Source organism: Mobula birostris, chromosome 8 (assembly GCF_030028105.1).
Source record: "Mobula birostris isolate sMobBir1 chromosome 8, sMobBir1.hap1, whole genome shotgun sequence".
Lineage (NCBI taxonomy): Eukaryota > Metazoa > Chordata > Chondrichthyes > Myliobatiformes > Myliobatidae > Mobula > Mobula birostris.
The window spans coordinates 117,844,420-117,865,778 of record NC_092377.1 but is presented as its reverse complement, the minus strand read 5'-3'; the positions used below and the strand labels follow the sequence as shown (position 1 = coordinate 117,865,778).

General features: G+C 52.6%; 1 protein-coding gene and 1 pseudogene across 2 annotated transcripts; one reads left to right on the top strand and one right to left on the bottom strand.

The window, feature by feature from the left end:
* The first annotated feature begins 7,040 nt into the window (after positions 1 to 7,040).
* On the top strand, positions 7,041 to 13,990 carry LOC140202290 (trypsin II-P29-like; annotated as a pseudogene).
* Positions 13,991 to 17,052: 3,062 nt separating this feature from the next.
* Positions 17,053 to 21,057, bottom strand: LOC140201626 (trypsin-like). Of its 2 annotated transcripts, XM_072266014.1 has the most exons (6): positions 21,018 to 21,057; positions 20,256 to 20,415; positions 19,006 to 19,256; positions 17,935 to 17,944; positions 17,696 to 17,825; positions 17,053 to 17,202 (listed from the first exon to the last, which is right to left on the bottom strand). In XM_072266014.1, exons 1-6 carry the CDS (start codon positions 21,055 to 21,057, stop codon positions 17,053 to 17,055), a joined length of 741 nt encoding a protein of 246 aa, XP_072122115.1. The 2 variants fall into 2 exon arrangements, with proteins under 2 accessions (XP_072122115.1, XP_072122116.1); XM_072266015.1 differs by lacking the exon at positions 17,935 to 17,944 and having other exon boundaries at positions 17,696 to 17,832.
* Between the last annotated feature and the right edge of the window lie 302 nt (positions 21,058 to 21,359).

Genomic DNA, 21,359 nt, shown 5'->3' with positions numbered 1-21,359 from the left:
TGCTCCTATATCTTATGGTCTTATTATATCTTCCTCCACCACTACTCCTAGTACCATATTCCAAGCACCCAACGCTGTCTGGGCAAAAACAAAACTTCACCCACACATCTCCTTTAAGCTTTCTCATTCTTACATTAAGCGGCTGCCCTCTGATATTAAATGCTTTGGCCTTGGGAGAAAGACCCTGTTCACTCTGTCTATGCCCCAACTTTATAAACTTCTGTCAGGTTCCCCCCACAGCCCACGCCGCTTCGCATAAAAACAATCTAAGTTTGTCAAACATCTGCTTGTAATGTCCTGTAATCCAGGCAGAATCCTGGTGACACACATCAAAGTTGCAGGTGAATGCAGCGGGCCAGTCAGCATCTCTAGGAAGAGGTACAGTTGACATTCATCCCCACCATCCCTCCCCACTGATCTCCCTCCTGGCACTTATCCTTGTAAGCAGAACAAGTGCTACACATGCCCTTACACTTCCTCCCTTACCACCATTCAGGGCCCCAGACAGTCCTTCCAGGTGAGGCGACATTTCACCTGTGAGTTGGCTGGGGTGATATACTGCGTCTGGTGCTCCCGATGTGGCCTTCTATATATTGGCGAGACCCGACACAGACTGGGAGACCGCTTTGCTGAACACCTATGCTCTGTCCACCAGAGAAAGCAGGATCTCCCAGTGGCCATGCATTTTAATTCCACATCTCATTCCCATTCTGACATGTCTATCCACGGCCTCCTCTACTGTAAAGATGAAGCCACACTCAGGTTGGAGGAACAACGCCTTATATTCCAGCTGGATAGCCTCCAACCTGATGGCATGAACATTGACTTCTCTAACTTCCGCTAATGCCCCACCTCCCCCTCGTACCCCATCCATCATTTATTTTTATACACACATTCTTTCTCTCACTCTCCTTTTTCTCCCTCTGTCCCTCTGACTATACCCCATGCCCATCCTCTGTGTCACCCCGCCCTTGTCTTTCTCCCCAGACCTCCTGTCCCATGATCCTCTCATATTCCCTTTGCCTATCACCTGTCCAGCTCTTGGCTCCATCCCTCTCCCTCCTGTCTTCTCCTATCATTTTGGATCTCCCCCTCCCCCTCCCACTTTCAAATCTCTTACTAACTCTTCCTTCAGTTAGTCCTGAAACATCGACTATACCTCTTCCTAGAGATGCTGACTGGCCTGCTGCGTTCACCAGCATCTTTGATGTGTGTTGCTTGAATTTCCAGCATCTGCAGAATTCCTGTTGTTTACGTTTGAGAATCCTGGTGAACCACTTTTGCACCCATTTCAAAGCTCAACATCCTTCCTGCAATAGGGTGACCAGAAATGAACGCAATACTCCAAATGTGACTTGACCAGTTTTATAAAACTGCAACATACCTTCTTAACTCAACACTCCGACCGATAAAGGCAAGCATGTCGTACACAGTCTTCACAGCCCTCTGCCTTGTGTGGCCACATTCAGCGAGCTCTGAACCTGGACTCCAACATCCTTCTCTACAACAATGATGTACAAATCCTGCCACTAATATTGTATTGGAAATCCCCACCCTGGGGAAAATGGTCCAGATTAACTGTGACCCTTAAAGTTTCCCACAAGCCGCAACAAGTAGTGGATTAATTGGCTGCTGTGTATCACGCCCACCCCGGTATCCGGGTGACAGCTAGGGTCCTGGGGGATGGGAGTCTGGAGAGAATTCATATTAAGATTCATTTACTTATCACATGTACATCAAAGGAAACAGTGAAAAATGTCGCTGGCCTTAAACAACGCAACCTAGGAATACGCTGAGGGCAGCCCGCAAGTGTTGCCATGCAACCCGGCGCCCACCATGTTCAGCAGAAGAACACAAACAAAACCACCACCACCAACAACAGCAGCAGCAAAACAAGCCCCTTCCCTCCCTCCCACCCGTTCACACACACACAGTCAGGCCTCCAGTCCCAGGATAAGCTACCTGCAGGCCCTTAGTCCTTGGCCCCGGAGTCTGAAACCTTGAGACATCTTGGACTTCGCCAACCTCTGGGTATTAACCGCAGGACTGTGGTGTTGACCTTCGGTTCTCGACCCCAGGTCTCGCACGGACCTCCGACCCCAGTGACCTGGGGTGTCTCCTCATGTCAGGAGATGTTTTGACCCAGAAACAGAGCAGCGGAAACGATTCAGCAGTGAAAAATAACATTATTAATATACCGCTAAGTAACAAGCCACGAGAACCAAATCAAAAATCAGGAATAATAGAAACGAAACACAAAAGGCAACATGGTAAACTTTCGGCAGGGGGGCCGAAAACTAGGATCAACTGGTTGAGACCGGCTCGAGGACTGTGGATGAGAACTAGGTGTAAACAGGCTGCAGTTGGTAAGTCTGCAACGACTGGCAGGTGAATGCTGTTAGCGGAGTGGAGATCAGTGCGGTCTGGAGGACGTCAGGGGGAGCGGGCTTGACACTTTGGGCATCTACCACCGGATTCGTCGTTCTTTGTCCTCCAGACTTCACTGAGGTGTGGGTATTGCCCGATCACGGTTCGTGGCGATGGGGGTACGCTGCCCACCCCTATCCTCCTCCCTCCAAGCCCAGACTCTTTCTGCTCCCGCCACCAGCTGTGCTGTTCTCAGCAGGACGGACGTCAAGGCTGGTCATCTCAAGGTCCGCCCTGGGAACTGTCCCTGCTGTCGTCCTCCGTCCCGGAGATGCTCTGTCTCCGACGGGAGCTGAGGTGTGGTCGGGGTGTATAAAAGGCAGGAATCCGCGGGCCACGCTACGGTGGGGACTTGCAGCCGCTGGTCACCATGTGGTGTTTCTGGATTCCCTCCGTCAGCCTGGCCGCAGCAGGTGACCGAGTTGGAGGGGGTGGGGAGAAGGAGCTGGGGTAAGAAGGACCCTCGGGATGCAAAGTCTCCAGGGCAGAGGCCGGCGATTTACTCATGGGACTACGATTCCCGGAGAGAGAAAGACGCCGTCTCCCGGCTGTCACAATCCAAACCGTCCTCCTCCCTCTCTTATTTATTTCTCTTTCTTCCTCACTATTTCTCCACCCCTTTCTTTATTTGCTTCTGTCTCTGTTCTCTCTCTCTCGTTCTCTCCCCTCTCTCCTCCTCTCCTTTCCCCTCTCTCCCTCTTTGGCTCTTGTCGATTTCTCTCCTCCCCCTCTCTACATCTTACTCCCTTTCCTCTTTCATTCTTTCCCTTTCTTTTCACCTTTCTCTCTTTCCCCCTCTCCCTTATTTCTCCGCCGCTCTCTTCCTCTTTCCCTCTTTCTCTTTTTCCTCATTTTTCTATGTCTTTTCCTTCCCTTTCTCTTTCCCTCTCTACCCTCCTCCCCCACTCCCTCCTCTCCGCCGCTCCCGCGGCGCGGCCCTCCCTCGAGGTGACCGTTGTTTCCGTGTCGACGGAAGGAGGTGGGCGACGGTGTCTCCGGTAACGAGCCCGGTTTCTCTCTCCGCAGCAGCAGCTGACCGTGATAAGATCATTAACGGATATGGGTGCCAGCCGCGTCGCAGCCTTGGCAGGTTTTCCTGACCACCCAGGGGTACCGCTGGTGCGGGGGCTCCATTATTAACGAAAACTGGATCCTCTCCGCCACGCACGGGCAGCCGTAAGTACCGGGCTCCGGGGTTCGATCCGAGCGCCTCAGTAACATCCTCCGTCTCAGCTGCTGCCCACGCCATCCCGTCCTTCACACCCACTACCTGTGTCCCCCTCTTCCCCAAAGCCGGCTCCGCCCGTCCCTTCCATCAGCCCACCGCCTCTGCATTGCTTCCCTCCTCACACCCCTGCGTCCCCTATCACTACCCGGGTACCCCCCGCACCCTCCATCGACCCAAGTCCCTTCTCTCCACACCCTGCGTTAACCCTCTTCCTGTAACCCCGTCACCCCAGTGACCTGAGGATATGCAGCGTGCATCGACTGAACCGCGGCCTCTCCTCAAATAAAAGGGTTCCTCCCGCCTTCAGCTACCACCCCACCAGCCTCGTGTCCAGCACATAATTCTCGACAAGTTCCCCCATCTCCAACGGGATCCCACCACCAGACACATCTTTTCCTCCCACCCCCCAATTTCCCCACCCTGGGTTCTTCCTCCCCACCTTTCCCCCGGCTGGGTCACCTAACTTCCCTGCGGAAAAGAGATGACCCGTGTATGTACCCACCCTCTGCCCCCCCCCCATTTCTCATGTCTCCCTTTCCTCCGCAGCCCCTGCGTCTCCCGTCTCCTCTCCAGATCGGTGCTGTCTCGTTTTCCTCCTCGCGGCCGACTCGCTCTTTCCCCGGTGAAGGGCGGACCTGGCTTCTCACTTCTACCTCCACACCCCTTCGACCCCCATCCGCGCTCTCCCCACCCTTCCCCGTCTTCCCTCCCTCGCTCCACACCGCTGACTGAGTACCCCCACCCCTAGAGCACAGGGCGGACATTTGTATGTCCCCTGCCCACCTCCTTCCCTCCTGTCACAAACAGAGAAAATCCGCAGATGCTGGAAATCCGAGCAACACACACAAAATGCTGGAGGAATTCAGCAGGCCAGGCAGCATCTTTGGAAAAAAGTGCAGTTGACGATTCCGGCCGAGGCCCTTCGGCAGGACTGAAGGAAAAAAGATGAGAAGTCAGAGTAAGAAGCTGGGGGGAGTGGAGGAAGAAATAGAAGGTGACAGGTGAAACCGGGAAAGGGATGGGGGGGGGGCGAAGTTAAGAGCAGGGAAGTAAAGATTGGTGACAGATACTGGGCTGCGGAAAGGGGAATCTAATAGGAGAGGACAGAAGGCCATGGAAGAAGGGGAGGAGCACCAGGGAGAGGTGATGGGAAGGCAAGGAGATAAGGTGATAGAGGGAAAAGGGGATACGACTAGTGAAGGAGAGTGGGCATTACTGGAAGTCGGAGAAATCGACGTTCAGGCCTTCAGGTGGCAGGCTACCCAGACGGAATAACGGTGTTGATCCTCCAACCTGACTGTGGCCAGGATGGGGATCAGTGGGGAGGGACGAGTGGACAAGGGAGTCGCGTAAAGTAGAAAGTGGGAAGGGCGGGAGGGAAAGATGTGCTTGGTGGTGGGATCTCGTTGGAGATGGCGGATGTTTCGGAGAATTATGTGCTTGACGCAGAGGTCAGTGAAGACAAGAGGAAATCTATCCCTGGTAGGGCAGCGGGAGGATGGGGTGAGAGAAGATGTCTCTCCCTCCCCTCTCTCGATCTTTCTGTCTTTATGTCTGGAGACAAGCTTATCGACATCCATTCCCTTTCCCAGTCTAGAGATAGGTTATCAACTGATGTCTATCATAAACACATGGACTCTCACAGCTACCTAGACCACACCTCTTCCCACAATTACTTATAAATAGGCCATCCCTTTCCCTCATTTCCTCGGTCTATACCGCATCTGCTCTCAGGATGAGACTTTTCATTCTAGAAAGAAGAAAGGGGCTTCCCTTCCTCCACTGCATCTCTTCCATTTCACGCATGTCTGCTGTCACCCCGTCCTCCCGCCACCCCATCAGGGATAGAGTTCCTCTTGTCCTCATCTACCACCCCACCAGTCTCCGCGTCCAGCGCATAATTCTCTGAAACATCCGCCAACTCCAACAGGATCCCACCACCAAATGCATATCCCCCCCCCCCGACCCCACTTTCTGCTTTCCACAGGGAACGATCCCTGCGCGAATCCCTTGTCCATTGGTCCCTCCCCACTGTTCTCCCTCCTCTCCCTACACCTCTTCCCTCACTATCATATTCAGGGCCCTAAACAGTACTTCTAGGTGAGGCGACACTACACCGGCGAGTCTGTTGGAGCCATTTACTGTATCCGGTGTTCCTGGTGTGGCCGCCTGTTTATCGGTGAAACCCGACGGAGATTGGGAGACCGCTTCCCCGAGCACCTACACTCCGTCCACCAGAAAAAATGGGATCTCCCGGTGGCCACTCATTTCAATTCTCCTTCCCTTTCCCATTTCAACATGTCTATCCACGGCCTCCTGTACTGTCGCGATGAGGCCACACGCAGGTTGGAGGAACAACATCTTACATTCCATCTGGGTAGCCTCCAACCTGATGACATGAGCATCCATTTCTCGAACTTCCGGTAATTCCACCCCCCTCCCCCCACTTCACCAGTTCCCATCCCCTTTTCCCCTCTCCCACTTTATCTCCTTGCCTGCTCGTCGGCACCCCGTGGTGCTCCTCCCCTTTTTCTTCCTTCCATAGCATTCTGCCCTCTCCTATTAGATTACCCCTTCTCCAGCCCTGTATCTCTTTCATCAGTCAAATTCCCTGCTCTTTTCTTCACCCCTTCCCTTCCCGGTTTCATCTGTCACCTTCTGTATTTCCTCCCCTCCCCCACATTTTAACTACTCATCTTCTTTTGTCCAGTCCTGCTGAAGAGTCACCCAAAACGTCGACTGTACTCTTTTCCATGAATGCTGCCTGGCCTGTTGAGTTCCTCCAGCATTTTGTGTGTGTTCCTTCCCTCATGTGTCCTCCCCTTTATCCAACTCTTCTTCCCCCTCCACCCCTCCCCACGGCTATTGGTTCTCTCCCCGGACACAGGGCGGATCAGTGTGAGTCCCCCTGTGTTCTTCTCCCTACTCCCGCCCCCTCCCCGTCCCTGTGGCTCCCTCATCTTCTTCCCTTCCCCTTCTCTCTTCCGTCTCCCCGTCCTGGTCATCCTTACGGTGGATTCACGCACTCCAACCCTCACCACTATGTGCTTCCCCTCCCTCCCTGCCCATTTGACGCCTCTCCCACTCCCCCTTCTCCCGTCACGCCCCAATGCTGACCCACGTTCGGACCCCACACCCAGCACACGGTGTCTTCCCTTCCCTGCGCTTCGCTCGCTCCCTCCTCACTCCCCTCGTCTTCTCCCCTTCCCTCCCTTTGGTTGACCCTTCCCTCGCGGCAGAAGGCGTACCTCGGTGTCCCCCGTCCTCATCTTTTTCTTCCCCTCCGCCCCCACACCTGTCGCCCCCCCTCTCCCTCCCTCCGCACGACTGATCCTCGCTCTCCATGTCCCGGCGCAGGACGGACACGCTGATCGCACACGTAGGCGAGCACGACACCACTGTGGAGGAAGGCATGGAGCAGCGGCTGCCTGTGGCCCAGGTCATCCCGCACCCCTTCTGCAACTCCCGCAGCCTCGACAACATTATGTTGCTGCGGCTTGCCGCCCCGATCATCTTCGACTCCAACGCGCAGCCGGTGCCGCTCTCTAGCAGCTGCCCGAAAGCCGGCCTCCAGTGCCTCGTTTCTGGGTGGGGTAATCTGTTTACCGATAGCGGTGAGTAACCCCGGCCGGGGTCGCGGAGGGGTGGACTCCCGGGTCGGAGGGGAGGTTGAAGTGGTGGAGGCCTAATGAGAGGATAAAGGGGTGAAGGTGGAGCAAATAACTATAAAGAGGAGGAGGAGGAGGAGTGGGAGAGCTGCGGGAAGCGGAGGTAGGAGGTGAAGGAGTGAATGATACCTGTGGATAGGCAGAGAAGGTGAGAGGATGGGGAGGAACACGTGAGCAGGAAGTGAGGAAGATACCTGAGGAGACTGGAAAGGGGAGAGTTGGGAGAGAGGGTGAGGATGAGGGGAAGGAGAGCTGCGGCGGAGGTAGGGAGGGGTACCCGTGGGTAGTGGGAGTGGGGGGAGGAGGAGAAGTGGGAGCAGGTGGGAAAGTCGATATGGGAGGAGGGAGGTGGGGAGGAGTACCTGAAGGTAGTGGGAGGAAGAGGAGTGGATGAGGAGAGAAGGGTGCCCGAGGGAGGGGTGTCAATCCAGAATGATTGGAGTCTGAAGCAGCTTAGCGAAACAAGTGTGGGTGGAGAGGAGATGTTTGAGGAGAAAGCACGGAGGCGGAGGTATTGAGGAAAGGGTAGGAGGAGAGCGTTCAACACAACGAGGGGTATGTAACTGAAAAGAGAGTTTTCCATCCAAATGGTGGGTGTGTGAAGGAACTGGGGAGGAGGTTTAGTGGTAGGGGAGGTGGGTAGGTGAGGGAAGGAGGACGGGGATGTGGAGCGGGTGGGTGCGTGGTGAAACCCAGAGTGGTGGGTATGAGAAGGTGCAAGGGGAGGTGGCAGTCGGGGTCCACAGATGACACCTGGAATGCACTCCCGACGCGAGTGGAATTGCCTGGGTGCAGGTAAGTGTGGAGTCAGCAGATAAATGTGTGGCCGAAGGGACTGTGCTGGGGCCATACCTCCTGACTTCTCTGCTCTCGTTCCTCCAGTGGAGTACCCGGCCAAGCTGCAGTGCCTTGAGATCCTGGTGCTCTCCGTCAGGACCTGTCTGGCGGCCTATCCGGGAAGGATCTCCGGCAATATGTTCTGTTCTGGTTTCATGGAGGGAGGCAAGGACGCCTGTCAGGTAAGGAGGCGGGACCAAGGCTAAGGGGCGTGTCCCAGGGTAAAGGCGGTGATTCCTGACGTACGGAGCAGTCTTTCGCGGGGCGGAGCCTGTTGTAGAGGGTTGTGGTTGGGGTTATGAAAATGTTGTGCTGCAATAGTGGAGCATGTGGGAGGGTGACTCATTGAAAACCAGGCTTAACCTAGGTAAGGGGCGAGGCTAAACCCTGGCCTGTGGCAGGAGTCGGAGCTAGTAGACATTTCAGTCTGCTCTCACCGTCCCACCTCACGGTGTCAGGATGGGCCGAATAATCCTCGGAGACCCGGACTCAGATCCTGAGGCAGGACTCCTCCTGCAATATGTCCTTAACATATAAGTTAGTTAGTGTTACCCATAGCCCTCTATTTTTCTCAGCTCCATGTACCTATCTAGGAGCCTGTTGTTTCTGCCTCCACCTCCATCGCCAGCAGCCCATTCCACGCACTCACCACTCTCTGCATAAAAAACTTAACCCTGACATCGCCTCTGTACCTACTTCCAAGCACCTTCAAACTATGCCCTATCGTGCAAGCCATTTCAGCCCTGGGAAAAAGCCTCTGACTATCCACATGATTAATGCCCCTCATCATCTTGTACACCTCTATCAGGTCACCTCTCATTCTCCGTCGCCCCAGGGAGAAAAGACCGAGTTCACTCAACCTATCCTCATCAGGCATGCTCCACAATCCAGGCATCATCCTTGTAAATCTCCTCTGCACCTTTTCTATGATTTCCACATCCTTCTTGTAGTGAGGTGACCAGAACTGAGCACAGTACTCCAAGTGGGGTCTGACCAGGGTCCTATATAGCTGTAACATTACCTCTTGGCTCCTAAACTCAGTCCCACGATCGATGAAAGCCATTGCACTATATGCCCTCTTAACTACAGAGTCAACCTGTGCAGCAGCTTTGAGTGTCCTATGGACTCGGACCTCAAGATCCCTCTGATCCTCCACACTGCCAAGAGTCTTACCATTAATGCTATATTCTGCCATCATATTTGACCTACCAAAATGAACCACTCACACTTATCTGAGTTGAACTCCATCTGCCACTTCTCTGCCCAGTTTTGTATCCTATCAATGCCCCGCTGTAACCTCTGACAGCCCTCCATACTATCTACAACACCCCCAACCTTTGTATCATCAGCAAATTTATTAACCCATCCCTCCACTTCTTCATCCAGGAAGATAAAAATCACGAAGAGTAGGGGTCCCAAAACAGATCCCTGGGGCAAACCACTGGTGACCGACCTCCATGCAGAATATGACCCGTCTACAACCATTCTTTGCATTCTGTGTGCAAGCTAGTTCTTGATCTACAAAGCAACGTCCTTTTGGATCCCATGCCTCCTTACTTTCTCAATAAGCCTTGCATGGAGTACCTTATCAAATGCCTTGCTGAAATCCATATACACTACATCTACTGCTCTTCCTTCATCAATGTGTTTAGTCACATCCTCAAAATATTCAATCAGGCTCGGAAGGCACGACCTGCCTTTGAGAAAGCCATGATGACTATTCCTAATTATATTATGCCTCTCCAAATGTGCATAAATCCTGTCTCTCAGGATCTTCTCCATCAACTTACCAAGCACAGAAGTAAGACTCACTGGTCTATAATTTCCTAGGCTATCTCTATTCCCTTCCTTGAATAAGGGAAGAACATCGGCAACCCTCCAATCCTCCGGAACCTCTCCCGTCCTCATTGATGATGCAAAGATAATCGCCAGAGGCTCAGCAATTTCCTCCCTCGCTTCCCACTGTAGCCTGGAGTATACCTCGTCCGGTCCCGGAAATTTATCCAACTTGATGCTTTCCAAAAGCTCAAGCCCATCCTTTCCCTTAATATCTACATGGTCAAGCTGTTCAGTCCGCTGCAAGTCATCACTACAAACACCAATATCCTTTTCCATAGTGAATACTGAAACAAAGTATTCATTAAGTATCTCTGCTATTTCCTTCGGTTCCATACACATTTTTTTACTGTCACACTTGATTGGTACTACTCTCTCACGTCGTATCGTCTTGTACTTCACATACTTGTAGAATGCCTTGGGGTTTTCCTTAATTCTGCCTGCCAAGACCTTCTCATGGCCCCTTCTGGATCTCCGAATTTCATTCCTGCGAGCCTTATAATCTTCTAGATCTCTATCATTACCTAGTTTTTTGAAACTTTCATAAGCTCCTCTTTTCTTCTTGACTAGATTTACAACAGCCTTTCTACACCACGGTTCCTGTACCCCACCATCCTTTCCCTGTCTCATTGGAACATACTTATGCATAACCCCACGCAAATGTCCCCTGAACATTTGCCACATTTCTTCCGTACGTTTCCCTGAGAACATCTGTTTCCAGTTTATGCTTCCAAGTTCCTGCCTGATAGCCTCATATTTCCCCTTACTCCAATAAAACGTTTCCCCAACTTGTCTGTTCCTATCCCTCTCCAATGCTATGGTAAAGGAGATAGAGTTATGATCACCATCTCAAAAATGCTGTCCCACTGAGAGACCTGACACCTGACCAGGTTCATTTCCCAATACCAAATCAAGTATCTACATATTGTGTCAAGAAACCTTCCTGAACACACGTAACAAATTCCACACCATCTAAACCCTTCGTTCTAGGGACATGCCAATCGATACTTGGGAAGTTAAAATCTCCTACCACAACAACCCTGTTATTATTACACCCTTCCAGAATCTGTCTCCCTATCTGCTCCTCAATGTCCCTGTTACTATTGGGTGGTCTATTAAAACACCCAGTAGAGTTATTGACCCCTTCCTATTCTGAACTTCCACCCACTAAGACTCCGTAGACAACCCCTCCATGACTTCCTCCTTTTCTGCAGCCGTGACACTATCTCTGATCAACAGTGCCACACCCCACCTCTTTTCCTTCCGTCCCTGCCCTTTCTGAAACATCTAAAGCCTGGCACTTGAAGTAGCCATTCCTGCCCCTGCACCATCCAAGTCTCTGTAAAGGCCACAACATCATAGCTCCAAGTACTGATTCATGCTCTAAGCTCATCCGCTTTATTCATAATACTCCTCACATTAAAATAGACACATCTCAAACCACCGGTCTGAGCACGTCCCTTCTCTATCACCTCCTTCTCCAGGGTCCTATTATAGCTGTAACATTACCTCTCTGCCCTTAAACTCAATCCCACAATTGATGAAGGCCAATGCACCGTAGACCTTCTTAACCACAGAGTCAACCTGCGCAGCAGCTTTGGGTATCCACGGACTCAGACCCCAACATCCCTCTGATCCTCCACACTGCCAAGAGTCTTGCCATTAATGCTGCATTCTGCCATCATTTTTGACCTACCAAAATGAACTACCTCACACTTACCTGGGTTGAACTCCATTTTGCACTTCCCAGCCTAGTTTTGCATCCTAACAATTTCCCTCTGTAACCTCTGACAGCCCACCACACTATCCACAACACCCCAAACTTTGTATCATCAGCAAATTTACTAACACATCCCTGCACTTCCTCATCCAAGTCATTTATAAAAATCACCAAGAGTAGGGGTCCCAAAACAGATCCCTCAGGCACACCACTGGTCACTGGCCTCTATGCAGAATATGACCCATCTACAAACACTCTTTGCCTTCTGTGGGCAAGCCAGTTCTGGATGCACAAAACAACGTCCCCTCAGATGCCATGCCTCCTAACTTTCTCAATCAACCTTGCATGGGGCACCTTATCATATGCTTTGCTAAAATATATATACACTACATCTACGGCTCTATCTTCATCAATGTGTTTAGTCACATCCTCAAAAAATTCATTCAGGCTCATAAGGCACAACCTGCCTCTGACAAAGCCATGCTGACTATTCCTAATCATATTACGCCTCTCCAAATGTTCATAATTCCTGCCTTTCAGGATCTTCTCCATCAACTTACCAACCACTGAGGTAAGGCTCACTGGTCTATCTCTAATCCCTTTCTTGAATAAGGAAACAACATCCGCAAACCTCTAATCCTCCAGAACCTCTCCCGTCCTCATTGATTATGCAAAGATCATCGCCAGAGGCTTAGCAATCTCCTCCCTCCCTTCCCACAGTAGCCTGGGGTACATCTCATCTGGTCCCGGTGACTTATCCAACTTGATGCTTCCCAAAAGTTCCAGCATATCCTCTTCCTTAACATCTACAAGCTCAAGCTTTTCAGTCTGCTGCAAGTCATCCCTACAACCACCAAGATCCTTTTCCGTAGTGAATACTGAAGCAAAGTATTCATTAAGTACCTCTGCTATCTCCTCCGGTTCTATACACACTTTTCCACTGTGACACTTGTTTGGTTCTATTCTTTCACGACTTACCCTCTTGCTCTTCACATATTTGTCGAATGCCTTGGGGTTTTCCTTAATCCTGTCTGCCAAGGCCTTCTCATGACCCTTTCTGGCTCTCCGAATTTTCACTCTTAAGCTTCTTCCTGCTTGCCTTATAATCTTCTAGATTCCTATCATTACCTAGTTTTTTGAACCTTTTGTGAACTCTTCTTTTCTTCTTGATGAGATTTACAACAGTCTTTGTACACCACGGTTCCTGTACCCTACCATCCTTTCCCTGTCTCATTGGAACATACCTACACAGAACCCCACACAAAATCCCCTGAACATTTGCCACATTTCTTCTGCACATTTCCCTGAGAACATCTGTTTCCAATATACGCTTCAAAATTTCTTCCTGATCACCTCATATCTCCCCCTTACTCCAATTAATTGTTTCCCTAACTTGTCTGTTCCCATCCCTCTCCAGTGCTATGGTAAAGGAGATAGAATTGTGATCACTATCTCCAAAATGCTGTCCCACTGAGAGATCTGACACTTGACCAGGTTCATTTCCCAATACCAGATCAAGTACAGCCTCTCCTCTTGTAGGCTTATCTCCATATTGTGCCAAGAAACTTCCTGAACACACCTAACAAATGCCACCCCATCTGAACCCCTCACTCTGGGGAGATACCGATCAATAGTTAGCAAATTAAAATCTCCCAGCACAACAACACTGTTATTGTTACTCCTTTCCAGAATCTGTCTCCCTATCTGCTCCTCGATGTCCCTGTTACTATTGGGTGGTCTGTAAAAAACACCTAGTCAAATTATTGACCCCTTCCTATTCCTAACTTCCACCCACAGAGACTCCGTAGACAACCCCTCCATGACTTCCTCCTTTTCTGCAGCCGTGACGCTATCTCTGATCAATAGTGCCACGCACCACCTCTTTTGCCTCCCTCCCTGTCCTTTCTGAAACATCTAAAGCCTGGCACTCGAAGTAACCATTCCTGCCCATTCCTGGATAGGAACGGTTTAGATGGAACTGAACCAAACGTGGGTAAATGGGGAGATCTTGAATGGGAATGTTGGTCGGTACGGGGGTGGGGTTGGGGGTGGGGGGGAAGAGGCCGGTTTCCGTGCTGTGTGCCTCCCTGACTCGTATTAATACAATCTGATATCCTCTCCACAGGGTGATTCTGGGGTCCTGTGGTATGTCATGGGAAGCTGGAAGGAATCATCTCCTGGGGGCTGGGTTGTGCAATGAAGGGATATCCCGGAGTTTACACCAAAGTGTGCAACTACATCGACTGGATCACGGAGACAATGGCAGCAAACTAGAGCCTCCAAGTTTCAATAAAAATTTTATCATGTTCAACCTGAAATTTTGGCGATTCTTTTTGTTTAGACTTAGATCATAGATACAGCACAGTGCAACCATGAGTTTGTGCTGACTTTCTGACCAACTCTAAGATCAATCCAACCCTTTCTTCCCACATAAGCCGACACAGCATCCTCTCTGTAACACTATTTTCTACTCTCTCCCTTCCCTTTGTACTATCGCGATGGACGAACACGCGGAATGATCTGTCCAGATGGCACTGAAACAGAAACGTTTCACTGGAGTCTTTTTCCTGGGGTAGGGAAGTCGAAAACTAGATAGCACAGATTTAAGATGAGAGGGAAAAAGGTTTAAAGGAGACCTGAGAGGAATGTTTTAGACCCACCCTGGTGTCCGTGAGTGGATCGAGCTGTCAGGGGAAGTGGCGGGAGCAGGTACTTTGAACAATATTTAAAAGGTACCTTCTGGTGCGAAGACAGGAAAGGGTCAGAACGAAATGGGCCAAACGCGGGAAAATCTGACCAGCTGATGTAGACTCACTGGTCAGCATTGATGAGTTGGGCCAAAGGGCCTGTTTCGGCGATCTGTCACTCTATGTGCTTATTCTCCGTCGCCATCCCAATTCACACACACACACAACTCTATCTCTCGTATCTCACAGATATCTCCTCCCTCTCATTCACACACACACACACACACACACACACACACACATACACACACACACACACACACACACACACACACACACACACACACACACGGGATCCAGACCCAGTGGGGTGACTAAGGTCTGAAGAAGGATGTGCTTACGGATAAACGGGGGGAGTAGGCTGAGGGAAGCTGGGTGAGACCCACTATCTCGATGGACTAACGGAGGGAATGATCTGTCTGGGTGGCACTCAAACGGAAGTCCGAATGTCTTCAAACTTTCACTAAAATTCAGACCCGCATGTCCCGGCAAAATGAATATGATTTCTCTCTGCACTCTTTCAATCTTATTGACAGTGACGATCATTGACTCATGGATATGATGCCCTGTTCTCGTCTAGTAGCTGCTGTAGACCAGACAGCAACAGACCAGAGCATTAGAGATTCTGCAGATGCCGAAATTATTGAGGAACACGAACAAATTCAGCAACTCAGCAAGCCGGGGAGCATCTTCATCTCCTTGATCAAAAATGTGATCGCATCGAATTAAAGTCCTCGCCTCCCACTCCGAAGATTCTGTAAGGAGTCTTACAGACGTTTCGGACCGTGACCCTTCATCAGGACTGGAGAGAACGAGAGCAGGACTCAGAATGAGAAAGTAGGGTGAGGGGAAACTGGCAGGTGATAGGTGAGACTAGGTGAGGTGCAAAAGATACAGGATTAAAGAAGAAGGAATCTGATAGAAACATAGAAAACCTAAAGCACAATACAGGCCCTTCGGCCCACAAAGCTGTGCCGAACATGTCCCTACCTTAAACATTACTAGACTTTTCCATAGCCCTCTATTTTTCTAAGCTCCATGTACCTATCCAAAAGTCTCTTAAAAGACCCTCTCGTACCCGCCTCCACCACCGTTGCCGTCAGCCCATTCCACACACTCATCACTCTCTGAGTAAAAACTTACACTTAACATCTCCTCTGTACCTTCTCCAAAGAACCTTAAACCTGTGTCCTCTTGTGATAGGAGAGAGAGCCAGGAAGGTTTTCAGATCGTCTAGTTGTATGTTTGGATGGAACGTCGGAAATAGACGGAGCTGTTCTCCTTCCTGCCATCATATTCCTGATCCTGATCTCTTCCCTCAGCCTCAATCCCCTTCACTCATCCAAATCCTGCGAATCCCTCCTTATTAATTGATCTCAATCGGATATTTTGAGTAGAATTAATTCTGCAGGTCTGAAGAGAGAGAGAAAAGCGGTGGCTTGGGACAGTAATCTTTCACAATTCCGGCGAGGACTCCTGACCCGACCTGATGACCCTGTGTCCCCATTTTCAGACGCTGCCCCACCTGCTGCGTGTTTCTAGCGTAGCGTCTCCGTTTCAGACAAGAAAAGGACAGTGTTTCCCAACTGTGGTCTCACGGTGTTCGGTAGGTGTTCTACGGCATTTCTTTCAAACTACAACGGAATCACACAACCGTTCGACCTTTTGCGTTCCTGCTGACCCACATAACACCAATCTCCAGCACTCGGCCCGCCCCTCTCTATGCCTCGGCTGTTCCATTGCTTGTCCGGATGCTGAGTTTGCTGAGAGTCCCTCTCACCAACCAACCTCCTCAGGCAGTGCGATCTAGACCTCACCCACGGGTGAAAATATTGTCTTTCACATCCCCCAACTAAATCTCTGACCGAATACCAAAGCACTTACGTTTCAGCCACCTTTACCACTGGGAAAGTTTCGGAATATCTACCCTACAGTGCACAGTTCTAGACTTCGTGTCCCTGGGTCAGACCCACACCGGGAGCACCGTACACAGGTCCTGTCTCCGTGTCCCTGGGTCAGACCCACACCGGGAGCGCCGTGCACAGTTCCAGTCTCCGTGTCCCTGGGTCAGACCCACACCGGGAGCACCGTACACAGGTCCTGTCTCCGTGTCCCTGGGTCAGACCCACACCGGGAGCACCGTGCACAGTTCCAGTCTCCGTATTCCTGGGTCAGACCCACACTATGAGCATCGTGCACAGTTCCTGTCTCCGTATCCCTGGGTCAGACACACACCGGGAGCACCGTGCACACTTCCAGTCTCCGTAATCCGAGGTCAAACCCACACCGGGAGCACCGTGCACAGTTCGTCTCCCTATTCCTGGGGCAGACCCACACTGGGAGCACCGTGCACTGTTCCAGGATCCAAACCCCTGGATTCGGAGCAGGAGAACAGTGCGACAACACTCTCCCGATAAGTGACATTTGCCGAGCACGGAGACATCCAGCGTACTGGAAGGCCGTGATCCCAGACCGGGGCACGAACGAGCTCGTCAGAGCCGGGAATAAAGACAGCAGGAGTCGAGACAACGATCTTATTGATTTGTTTGCAGATTTATTACAGAGCCTCCGGAGCGGGAGGTGGGGTCTTCAATTCGCTGCCATCGTTTCCTCAATCCAGGAGACGAAGTTGCAGACGCGAGTGTAGACACCGGGGTAATACCTCTCGGCGCATCCGTAGCCCCAGGAGACCACACCTTGCAGCATCCCGTCACACACCACTGGTCCGCCAGAATCACCCTGTAGGGAAGGACGGGGACACGGATTCCGTCACCGGCTCTAAGGGACCGAGGCGTAGGACGTTCGGTAGATGTTTCACCGCCTCCCCTAGCAGCTGGACATTCATGAGGGTCAGGCAGTGGGGTGGGTGGGGGGAGCGGCGTTGGTCAATTTGCGAGAGTGTGGAGGGAATTCCATAGCGCAAAGATCGGACAGCTGAAGGCACAGTCGCAATGGCGGAGAGAGGGAATTGACGGTGGACAGGTCGAGATCGGAGGAAGGGGAAAATGGAGAAGGGGTGCAATTCTTTACAGCTCTCCCATCTCCCACCGATAGTGGAGAGGGAAGGGTGCTGGTTGTCGGGGCCGGAGAAGCGCTATAAGCGCCGAGAGAGGAAGTTGATCACAGAGAGGGGGAGGGAGGGGGTCTCAGAGACGGGGATGTACTAGGGCCGGAGTGGGTCACAGTGAATGGGGGGAGGGAGTAGGGGTCGGAGTGGCGAGTTTTGCTGTACCTGGCAGGAATCCTTGCCTCCCTCCAGGAATCCGAGGCATATCATGTTTTTGGTGATCATCCCCGGATACGAATTCTCGCAGACCGTCTGGTCGAGGATGGGGGCTTTCAGACACTGTAATTGGTAACCGCTGACGGCTGGGTACGCACAGGCCGGGGTGTGGAGAGGGGTGGGTAGAGAACGTTAGAGCCAGCAACCACTCCCCAGAGCGACGCAGCGTCCCTCGGCATGAGAGAGGCTAATCAGCCCCTCTAATCTACCCTATTATCTATTGGGATTGTAGCCGCCTTCAGATCTCACCGTAGGCACCCTCTCTCTTTCCCACGCCACCCCTGAACCCCAGGAGCTAAACGCCCCCACTTCCGGTCCCACATCGTCTGTCGATCCAGAGTCGAATGGCACTGATGGTGCTGGAGGAAGTTCCAGACGCCACCTCCCTCTCTCGCTGGATGTGAATCTCTTCCCCTGTGTACTCCCGGAACTTTCCAGACATCTGACTAACCCCACCCCCCCATCTTTCTCTCTCTCACCCCTCCCTCTCCCCTATGCGCTCTCTCTTCCGCTCTCGCTCTCTCTCTCTCTTTACCTCTCTCCCTGCCCGCCCTCTCTCCTCCCTCCCTTTGCTCTCCCGTCTCTCTTTCTCCCTCTCTCCTCCTTTCTCCCCTCGCATCTCTCCTACGAGCTTCCCCACCTCTTCCCTTCTTCCTTGCCGGCTCCCTCACTCCATCTCGCACAATCTCACACTTTCTCTCCCTCTTTCTCTTTATCCACCCTCCTGTCACCTCTCTCCCCATACTCTCTTTGATACCGCTGTTCTCTCCCTTCTTCTCTCCGCTCGTTCCCCATTCCTCCCTCCTCCCTCTATGTCCGCTCCCTCTCACCACACTTTTGCCTCACTCTCTTTTCTTCTCCTTTACCCACACTCTCAGTTTCTCTCGTTCTCCCCCACTCCATCTCTCTCCTTCACCCTTCTCCTCCCCGCTCTCCTATCCCCTCACTCCCTCCCCGTTCGCTCCTTTCTCATCTTTTCTCACCTACCTGCATTCACACTTTGTCTCTCTCTCTCTATTACTCTCCCATCTTCCGACTCTTGCCAGCTCTCTCTCTCTTTAAATCTGTACCTCCTCACTCTCTCCATCCTTTCATTCTCCCTTACCTGCTCTCTTACAGCTGTCATACCTTCCCCCTCCTCCTCTCCCTGTCCCATCCCCCCTCCCTTTCCCTCCCTCTCCCCAACCCCATAAGCACCTCTCTCCCTCTCTGCACTCTTCCTCCGCCCACTTTCCCATCACCCTCTCCCCGATCCTCACCTGGGTCCTTGGTGTTGCCCCAGCCGGAGATGAGACACTCATCGCCTGCCATTGGGCACTGCGTTGGGAGCGAAATAGCGGCCACGTTGCGGTTGAGAGCGGCGGGCCGCGACAGTTTGATCAGCATGATATCGTAGTCCACGGTGTAGTAGTCGTACCTGGGGTGGCGGAGCACCACCTCCGATTCGATGAACTGCTCCGTCCCTTCCGCAACCGTGATGTCGTGTTCACCCAAACGCACCTGGATACGTCTGCGGGGAGGCGGAGGCAGCAGACTAGTCACAATCCTCAGGAAAACGTCGCTGTACACCTGTCCCCAGCATATAGGGCCGGAAGGGGTCACAGAGAAGAGAAGGGTGCAAGGGGTAACAGAAACGGCGAGGGGCGTAGGGCTTGGAGAGTGTCAGAGGGACTGCGAGGAGTATAGGGTCTGGAGAGGGTCAGAGAGACTGTGAAGGGTGGAGGGGCCGGAGAGGGTCAGAGAGACTGTGAGGTGTGCAGGGGCCCGAGAGGGTCAGAGAGATGGAGGAGTATAGGGGCCGGAGAGGGTCAGAGAGACTGCGAGTATAGGGACTGGAGAGGGTCAGAGAGACTGTGGTGCAGGGGGCGGAGAGGGTCAGAGAGACTGTGAGGGATGTAGGGACCGGAGAGGGTCAGAGAGACTGCGAGGGGTGTAGGGGACGGGGCGGGTAAGAGAGACTGTGAGGGATGTAGGGGCCGGAGAGGGTCAGAGAGACTGCGAGGGGTGTAGGGGACGGGGCGGGTAAGAGAGACTGTGAGGGATGTAGGGGCCGGAGAGGGTCAGAGAGATGGAGGAGTTGAGGGACCGGAGAGGGTCAGAGAGACTGTGTGGGTGTAGGGGCCGGAGAGGGTCAGAGAGACTGCGAGGGATGTAGGGGCCGGAGAGGGTCAGAGAGACTGCGAGGGATGTAGGGGCCTGAGAGGGTCAGAGAGACGGAGGAGTTTAGGGACCGGAGAGGGTCAGAGAGACTTTGAAGGGTGTAGGGACCAGAGAGGGTCAGAGAGACTGTGAGGTTGTAGAGACCAGAGGGTGCAACAGAGATGGAGAAGTGTGTATGAACCGGATGGGATCACAGAGACGGGAAGAGGTGCAGCTGCCGGAGAACATCACAGAGACGGGGAAGAGTGTAGGGCCGAAGGAGGTTACAGACACTGCGTGAGGAGTGTAGGGGCTGGAAGGGTACGCTCGACTGGGCCTAAACCGTTCCCCTCCCCTTTGCCAGACTTGCCTCCGGTAGCAATGGGCAGCGGACACCACCCAGTTGTCGCTGATGAGCGACCCGCCACACATGTGGTAGCCGACGTTGAGTGAGACGATCCAGGGGATGGAGTGTTCAGGACACTCGTACCCCCCGACGATCTTGTCGTCGTCGCTGGTGGGAGCGGCGGCTGAGGGGGCAGAGAACATGGTTAGACCGATGTGATGAGTAGAGAAAGTGGAGGGAAGGAGAGATAGAAGAGAGGTAGACGGCGAGAGTGTGGCGAATGGAGTAGTCGGTGACATGGGAGGGGTTGGAATAAGGCGAGCAGGTGGCCTGAGAGGAGAAGAGGGAGGGGAATGGTATTACGGAGGTGGAGATGAGGGGGTAGGGGGAGAGGAAGTAGGAGTGAGGGAGAGGTGACAGAGAGGCAGAGGAGAGGGAGGAGGGAGGGAGGTCAGAAGTAAAGGTGAGGTCAGAAGGAAAGGTGTGGTATAAGGAGGGGTAGAGATGGAAACAGGTTGAGAGGGAAAGAGGGAGCTGGGACGAAGGAGAACAGGAGGGGTGAAGGGAGGAGCAGGGAGAGAGGAGGATAGAGGGGAGAGGAGAACGCAGATGGAAGGGGAGCTGAACGGGGTGATGCGAGGGTAGTAAGTAGACGAGACCATGGAGGAATGAAGAGAGAGTGAGCGAGCGAGGAAGGCAGGCGGGCAGCGGGGAGGGGGTAGGTTGCTCCTCGGGGTGAGCGGGAAGGATGAGGCGGGGAGTGATGGCAATCTGCAGATGACCTACCAGCAAAGCCGATGAAGGCGAAGAGCAGGAGCGTTTTCATTGTGACTGATGTCCGGAGACTGAGGCACGGTAGGTGCCGAGGGAGCATTTATACCCGATCAGGGACCCTTATCGGCGGGAGAGCTGCAGCTGTTGAGGGAGCTCGGGGCAGTCACAAGACGTCCCATCCTTGAGCAGTGGGTGGGGGGGTCACCTGTCAGATTCCCAGCTTCAACGAGACTGGTCAAGGACGAGGAGCAGGGATGAGGGTGAGGGTCGTCACCGGTTGCTGGGAGCATGAAGGCGGTCGTGGATCTAACCCAGCAAGGACTCAAAGGGTGGGGAGTTGAGGAAGGAAAGCCT

What these genes read in the sequence shown, in the direction of transcription:
- LOC140201626 (XM_072266014.1), bottom strand. Translation starts at nt 21,057, where the DNA reads ATGAAAACGCTCCTGCTCTTCGCCTTCATCGGCTTTGCTG. An exon ending in GCTGCCCATTGCTACCGGAG is followed by an intron (nt 19,257 to 20,255) that starts GCAAGTCTGGCA and finishes GCCTCCCCGCAG; the next exon opens with ACGTATCCAGGTGCGTTTGG. An exon ending in GAGGCAAGGATTCCTGCCAG is followed by an intron (nt 17,203 to 17,695) that starts GTACAGCAAAAC and finishes CCTTCCCTACAG; the next exon opens with GGTGATTCTGGCGGACCAGT.